The sequence below is a fragment of the Nicotiana tabacum genome, chromosome 6 (genome assembly GCF_000715075.1).
Source record: "Nicotiana tabacum cultivar K326 chromosome 6, ASM71507v2, whole genome shotgun sequence".
Taxonomy (NCBI): domain Eukaryota; kingdom Viridiplantae; phylum Streptophyta; class Magnoliopsida; order Solanales; family Solanaceae; genus Nicotiana; species Nicotiana tabacum.
The window spans coordinates 212767716-212776349 of NC_134085.1; the positions used below are offsets into that span (position 1 = coordinate 212767716).

General features: G+C 38.1%; 1 protein-coding gene across 1 annotated transcript; it reads right to left on the bottom strand.

Annotated features, from left to right (window-relative positions):
• Positions 1-52: 52 nt before the first annotated feature.
• LOC107815732 (uncharacterized) lies at positions 53-5412 on the bottom strand. Its single transcript, XM_075256651.1, has 4 exons — positions 5225-5412; positions 1661-2359; positions 1461-1559; positions 53-596 (listed from the first exon to the last, which is right to left on the bottom strand). Exons 1-4 carry the CDS (start codon positions 5372-5374, stop codon positions 240-242), a joined length of 1305 nt encoding a protein of 434 aa, XP_075112752.1. The 5' UTR covers positions 5375-5412; the 3' UTR covers positions 53-239.
• Positions 5413-8634: the final 3222 nt, after the last annotated feature.

An 8634-nucleotide genomic window follows, 5' to 3' on the forward strand; every position in this document is an offset into this window, starting at 1 on the left:
ACATAGATGACAGTAAGTTCAATTCCACATAAAATCTTCCCGAACAAACATATGCAGAAGACCTTTTTTCTTGATTAATCAGGATAATAGTAAGTTTATAGAACTTTCTGCCCTCCATCCTCAACCCCAGAAAAAATGGAAAAAACAAAACTCAGTTGACATCTTGAGTAATTATATCTGAAGATAGCATGTTCGGAGGTGTGGGGATGAAAGTTCTCGACTCACCAGCTATATACTTCTCAATAGTAATCCAAAGTACATTCAGAGTCATCTGAAGTTCGGACTGTCCTACTAACAGATGGCTCGTGCCACGAGTTGCTATTCGAAGATCCATGTAGCTTGCCCTCTACTATCAAACGTGAGAGTTCATTGGTATCATGTTGTACTCTCCCAGTAATCTCCAAGCACAAGCCATTACTCGGGCCTTTCTTATTATTCCTCGCCTTGGGAGTTTTCCTGGGACCTGGATCCACAAAGACGGGCTGTACTTTCAGGTTTGGATTAGGTCTAATGCGGGTTGCTTCCTTTTCCCCTGCTGGTCTGAGTAGAATTCCATTCTGCAGTTCTTCAGAAGCTTCATCTTTATTTATAAGAACCTGCAGAATATAGATCAAGAAAGGCATTGTAGTTACGATTAGGATGAACTCCAAGCAACCAGCAGGCGTTCTTCAGGTTGTTACAAAAGTTACGGGAGTAAGGCTTATCCACCATGAAAATAAAAAATAAAAAAGCAGAGAAACCCTAAGGCCCGTGCCTAAGAATAAGTCAGAGCTGAAACAATAGATAACTTCCCCAACTAAAATCTTCAATGAATCAAACATGCGAAAAAGAAATGTTTACATTGTTGAGGTGTTGGATCAAGGATCTGAAAATGCTCCTTGAATACAAGTAATAACACTGCAACTGTGCAACAAGTTACAATTGCATTGCGCACGCACACAGTCAGAAAATGGGAATGACAAAAAAAGTGAGGTCGAAGAAGTTTCCAACTTTTTTAGACTATCAACAAGCAGGTTGTGGAAATTGCATGAGCATCAATTACAGTAATAATGGATCAATACTCCAGTGCAGCTTGTAACCAAATCCAATGTCATTTTACTATTTGGGCTATGAAACTATCAGTATTTGGTTAAAGTAGAGCCAGATTTTGGATATGCAATCTCTATCAACATGGTAATAAATAATGAGCTATGCTGCAGCACATTTGCATAAAGAAAAGATAGGAATCAACAGTCAAAAGCCAAAAGAACAAACTAGTTTGTCCTGATGATTGAAAAAGCAAGATTAAAGATATGCGCAAAAGAACAAGAAGATATGAACCACTTTCCCACCCTCCATGCTAAAGACAGAGAACAAAGAGAAAAGAAAGAAAGAGAGAAAGAAAGAAAGAAAAAAATAACAAAAGAGAGAGGGAATAAGATGCAAGCACATATCCTCCTTAATAGCAATGAAAGAAAAACCTTGCGGCCAACTAGGTCAAATGTCATTATGACTCTATTTCGTTTAGCACGTTCAGCCTCTTCTATCTCCTCTTTCTTTTTCCTCAGAAGTTCCTTTTCCTGTTAAAAGGGGAGGAAAAGAAGGATAACGAACATAAGTCAGTGTCATCATAGAAGCCAAGTCTTGCAAAGTGAAATGTTCTCACAAACGTGCACTGTACCTCCTTCGACAACCAGCTATTTCCCTCAAACTCATAGTAGTCACTTTGGTCATCGATAACAGTCGTACGTGCTGCAGAGTTCCGATCATAGTCAACTAGCCTCTTTGCATAGGCTTCAGCTTCTGCCTCAGCATCGGAAATTGGAACTGGGCCTTCATTTAATCCAGCATACGAGCTTCCTTCCCTTAGCACAAGTGCACCACAAAAGTTACAAGGCCCTTCACCTTCCTGTTCACATACTATCTTTCCACAAGATAGACAATTGCTAATCAGCCTGTGTTGACGGGCTTGGCATGAGCATGGCTTCCCCTGTTGATATACAATGGACCCTTTTGCAGCCTCAGCAAGCGAAACAACTTTGTCAGATTTTTTCTTTCTAGAGTTTCTTTGACTTGCTTGGGGTTGAGGTGCAGTTGTTGTTGTTGTCGTAGAGTTTCCTTGACTTCCTCTTTGTACGTTTCGTCCATTTGATGTCCCAGCTGTGCTCTGACTCCCCTGCTTACTTGAGGCTTTACTTTCTTTCGGTGCTCGCACTTGTTTTTTAGTTCCAGCTGCCAGACTATCACCTGAAGGGGGCTTTACATATGCTTGCAATTTGGAAGTAGAAGTACCTTGAGTAGTGTGGTATACATCTGAATGACCTCTCCGTCTCAAATATTCATTCGTCACACTTCTTCCAGCTTCCTGACCTATGATATTCTATAGAAGATTCAGAAAGAAAATATGTCAGTAAATGCACCAACAACAGTCAAATGGTACCAATAACAAAAAACACCAAACACAATCTTAATCGCCATGGCCATCTGCAGAGAAGATCTTACCGAATTCACGTGATGATACATGAGATCAAGATTTAATAACCACTAATAAGTATCAATGTGAGAAAGGTCTTAGCAGCACCCAAATTCAGATCGTTTTCAAATACCAAATGAAAAAGTAGCCTTTTACTTTCTAACTGGAGGAACAGAATGCTACACTAGAAAGACTCACCAACGTAGCTCCGTTTTATTAATCTACACATTCTCTAAATATCAAGAAGACTTAACGACATACATACAAGAAAAAACAAATTACTCGTATCAATAAGCATAAGGCATCAATTTGATAAATGGTTAAAATGAACCGAGGCCATTTGACTTTTCATCCTCTCAACAACTAAAAATTTCAGAAACAATTGCGGAAGCACCTCTTGGATTTATAATACAGAATTTGACTGCTGTCTTCAAAATATAGATACTTATAGATATAGTCATAACATTGGAACTTGTACGGATTTTAGTTGCCACGTAAAAGCAAATATTACAAATGTGAAAATGTTGAGAAGAGAGCATAGTTGCTTTATTACTCAGGAATATTCATATAGCGCTGTTACAGCCTATAGGAAAAAAGCGCTAAGGTATGCTCGGGATTAAGTAGAAAGCATAATAACAAACTGATCTTCGGTGAAAAAGTACGAGATGAAGGGAAAACAAAGGTTTATAATGTAAAATGAAGTATCTTTAAACAGAAATAAAGTTATATGAGAAAACAAATTGAGAAAGAATGCAATCTTAATCAATGTCAATAAAGGGCAGTCTGGTGCAATAATCTCTCACTGAGCGGATTCTGAGGAAATGCCAGACTACATCGGGTCTATGTACGCCGACTTATCTTATATATCTACAAGAGGCTATGCTGACTTATCTTACATATCTACAAGAGGCTACAACAACAACAACAACAACGACCCAGTATAATCCCACAAGTGGGGTCTGGGGAGGGTAATATGTACGCAGACCTTACCCCTACCCCGAAGGGTAGAGAGGCTGTTTCCAGGAGACCCTCGGCTCAAAAAAAAAAGCAACAGGAGACGATATATTAGTACCATAAAAATGCATAATACAATAACAGCAATATAAGAGATATGAAATACAGAATACGAAATACAAAATAGATGGCTGGTATAATAAAAACTAGCAGGTAAAGCCCTGCATCACTAGACGACCAATGGCATTCTTAGTCTAACTCCTAACTGGCTAGTCTCACTCTATTTTGCTGTAGAAATATTCACAACTTTCCTCTAACTTACAACCTTAATGCTCGACCTCCATAATTCCCTGTCAAGGGCCATGTCCTCAGTAATCCTAAGTCGCGTCATGTCCTGTCTGATCACCTCTCCCCAATACTTCTTAGGTCGCCCTCTACCTCTCCGCGTGCCCACTACAGCCAGTCGCTCACACCTCCTCACCGGTGCATCAGTGCTCCTCCTCTGAATGTGCCCGAACCATCTGAGTCTTACTTCCCGCATCTTGTCCTCCATGGGGGCCACGCCCACCTTCTCTCGAATATCTTCATTCCTAATCTTATCCATCCTTGTATGCCCGCACATCCACCTCAACATCCTCATCTCTGCTACTTTCATCTTCTGGATATGTGAGTTCTTTACCGGCCAACATTCAGTTCCATATAACATGGCAGGCCTAACCACTGCTCTATAAAACTTACCTTTTAGTAACGGTGGCACTTTCTTGTCACACAAGACTCCCGACGCTAACCTCCACTTCATCCACCCCACCCCTATACGGTGTGTGACATCCTCGTCAATCTCCCCGATCCCCTGAATAACCGATCCAAGGTACTTGAAACTACCCCTCTTGGGAATGACTTGAGAGTCAAGCCTCACTTCAACTCCCGTTTCCGTCGGCTCAACCCCAAATTTGCACTCGAGGTATTCCGTCTTCGTCCTCCTCAACTTGAAACCTTTAGACTCAAGAGCATGTCTCCAAATCTCTAGCCTCTCGTTGACGCCGCCTCGTGTCTCGTCAATTAGAATAATATCATCAGCAAATAGCATGCACCATGGCACCTCCCCTTGAATATGATGAGTCAGTGCATCCATCACCAGGGCAAATAGGAACAAGAGGCTATGCCGACTTATCTTACATATCTACAAGAGACTATATCCAATGCTTGAACCCATGACCTCATGGTCACATGGTGGCAACATTTGCCATAAGCGCCAAGGCTCCCCTTTAAGTAAAAACAATGTCAATCAAGCTCAAAAATCATTTTAATTTTTATCAAGCTAGATTCAGTTTTATTTTCAGAAAATACTTTTAATTGAAGCTAAATTTCTAATATTCTACACCTAAATCACCAACAATTCCACAATCATTCTTTAACAATCGTTTTTCCAGCTCTATTTATTATTTAGTACCACCTTTTCAACACTGAGCTACTGTCCGTCATAAATTTAACTTTAAAAAAAAAACAATTCATCACAAAATCAAAAAAAGAAAGAAAATTCCAAAAGGATTCAAATCAGGTTTTCAATGTGTAACAGTGGGATCAAAACTTACACATAGATAAATTATCCCTTTGAATCTAACAAGAGACCCCCTTGATCGTAAATGTCTATAGGTGCAGTCTAATATTAGTCATATACCCCTACCCTCAATTATGGACTTTATACTAAATACAGAACCCAAATTACCATAACAATATGCTCATCAAAACTGGAAGCAAGAAAATCATCGACATAGAAATTATAAAAACCAGAAATATGGATGGAGGGAAAGAGGTTACATCAAGATATTCTTTAGCATCGAGAGGAGGAGCAAGCTCGCAATAGGAGACGAGCCCAGATATAATCTCAGCATCTAAATCAAGACCAGTCTCTATCTTGTTACATAGCTCCAGTAATGCTCTTTCCAGCCATTGCCCTGATGATTCCATTCTTTCGCTTTCTCTTCTCTATTCTTTATTTCTGTGTTCCTGCCTCACCACCGCGTTATATACTCCCAATTTTGTTGGTCCATATTGATATTATAGGTTAATGCACTTACCACCTTTAAGTTTTGGTTTACGCACTTTAGCCCCCTGATTTTGGGGGAAATTTTTTAAAACAATATTTTGTGCTGTTAGAGGGGTTGCTTACCAGAGCAACCCCCACTTCCAACCGAGAGGTTGTGAGTTCGAGTCTCCCCAAGAGCAAGGTGGGAAGTTCTTGGAGGAAAGGATGTCGGGGGTCTATTTGGAAACAGTCTCTCTACCCTAGGTTAGGGGTAAGGTCTGCGTACACACTACCCTCCCCAGACCCCACTAAGTGGGACTATACTGGGTTGTTGTTGTTGTTGTTGTATTTTGTGCTGTTAGCGTAAGCGGATCAAAAAATTTGAGTATATAGAATAAGGGTGTCTAACGGGTAGGTCGGGCTGGGTAGGTAAATTTTGGGATATTTGCATCTATACTCGCTTTTTGTGTCACGTTTTAACTTATGTCTGTTTTGCAAAAAAAAATTGCAAGTGTACCCGCTTTTTCGCATAACTTCAGTATACGGGGCTGAAGTAGCAAAGACAATCATGCAAAACTTCAGTATTCTAGTAGCCGGGCCTGAGTATTTGTTTTGTAACTGTCGAACTTCAGCTCTAGAGCTGAAGTTTTTGTTTGTAACTGTCGAACAGCTCTAGAGCTGAAGTTTTTGTTTGTAACTGGCGAACTTCAGCTTTAGAGCTGAAGATTTTGTTTGTAAGCTTCAGCTCTAAAGCTGAAGTTTTTGTTTTGTAATTGTCGAACTTCAGCTCTAGAGCTGAAGTTTTTGTTTGTAACTGGCGAACTTCAGCTCTAGAGCTGAAGTTTTTGTTTTGTAACTGTCGAACTTCAGTTTTAGAGCTGAAGTTATTTGGAAGCTAGCTTTAGAATAGGATCTGCTCAAATAAGTTGGGGATCCATCCATCAAACAACTTGCTAGTTTGTTAAAATCTTTGGGATAAAATCTCAGCATCGGGCTCAAGAATTTTTATGTGCTAACATACTCAATTTAGCTTTACAAGAAACAACTTTCACCTTAATAATATTTATCAAAACAACCCAAAAATATAAGTAAATAAATGCAAATTAATCATCCCTGATTGCGAGAACAAATAATGAGTTTCGTAATACGATTAAAATGCAAAGACGTTGTCACTTAACAATGGTATCTTGATAGTTTCCACTCACAAAAGGAACTATGGAAAATAATTTCTTTTTTAATCATATAAAGGTACAAAAGAAAGTTTTAACTTCTATGCACCAACAGTGTAAAAGAAATTTTACCTAAAAAATAATCTGCACCAACAGCAGCAGAAGAAAGAAGAAGAAAACGAAGGATGAGAAGGAGGAGGAGAAAGGGGGCTGAAGTTATTTAAAAAGTGGGTACAAGTTAAAAGTATTTTTAAAAAATGGGTATAGGTTAAATGGGGGCGACCAAATAGGGCGCCCCGTGCAATTTTTACATAAATTTTGGAACCGAATGGGTTGGGAACCGTGCCGATTACAGATTAGGGCTTACCGGGTTTAGCGGGTTCGGGTTCATCCGGGTAAAAATGAACCGTATGGGTTACGGGTACAAGGGGCCAGGCCAGGTTAGTGTAATTTTTAATATTTTTTTTTTTGTATTTTGTATAACTATTATAAGTTATATAATATAAAGAATACAATGAAGATGAGAAAAAATTGCACTTATAAATTGCAAGTGCTACATTTATTTCAAAATTCAAACTTACAAATTAAAAGGTTTACATTTAACAATAAGTAAATTAACAAAAAAAAGAGTAAATTCAAAGGTTTTGCATTGTCTTAGTAAGTTTTTCGTAATCAATATGAATTGATTGGCCTTCTTCTGGAGTGTTAAATTCAGATGGGTTACCATGTGTTAATACATCTCTAAGTTCCTCGTCTTCTGGGCTATCAACATCTTCACGTCCTTGATTTCTTCGTTCCGATCTAATCCAATCTCTGAAACATACTAAAACTTTCAAAGCATTGCTTCCCAATGAGTGACGGGTGTCTCCAAGTTGTTGTCTTGCTTTTCTAAATGCACTCTCTAATGCAACAGTTGAAATTGGCACATTCAGCATGTCCCGGGCCATAGCGGAAAGAACAGGAAATTGCTTTCCATTCTTATGGCATCATCTCAACGGTGAAAATTCCTTTGTGCGAGGCTCTTTTTGCTTCTGCAAGTAGAATTGAAGTTCATCAATGTTCCTGCTATTGATTTGAGTGTTAGAAAATGTAGAAAAAAATATTAAAACTATCAAGGCTTTCATCATCATCCACAGTAGTAGATGTGGTACAGTGCATAATGGGATTAACATTGCCTACATTAAGAGCAGCATCATCAATTATATTTGCATAACACACACACACACACACACACACACACACACACACACACACACACACACACACACACACACACACACACACACACATATATATATATATATATATATATATATATATATATATATATATATATGGGGTTTCAGTTGGTCCAATCTCCATATAAGTATATAAAGCATTTATTAATTGGTGACAATCAGACATCTTAATAGAAGGATTTAAAAGAGCACCAATTAAGTAAATCGGAGGAATTGGAAAGAAATATTTTTTGAATTTTGCTTGCATTTGTTCAACAACATCCCTATATATTTTTTTCTTCTTAAATTCAAAGAGTAGAAAAGAAATTTTAGCTATATGTACTAAAGCCATAGTAACTGTAGGGTAAAATGCTCCAAAAAACTCAACAGTAGTTGTATAAAATTTATGTAAAAATTTAACAACATCATTAATGACCTCCCAAGTAGTAGTTGTTAACATACGGTTTGGATCAGTACAATGTGCATTAGCAACTTCAGTTATTGGGAATCTATATTTGTGGCAACATTTTAAAAATATATATGTACAATTCCATCTAGTAACAATTTCGTCTGGCATGAATCTGGGTTTAAGGTTATTCTCGGTACACTTATTCTTAAATTCCCTAATTCTAGATTGTCTATTATTTTCTTGAATAACACCAACTGCTCTTCTAATATGAGTAATCTCAGTTGAAAATAAATCAAGGCCACTTTTAACAATTAAATTATAAACATGACATGCACACCTAACATGAAAATTTCGTCAAGTGGTGGTTGCAAATGCAGTTTTAATATTGAAATTGCGGCATTATTGTT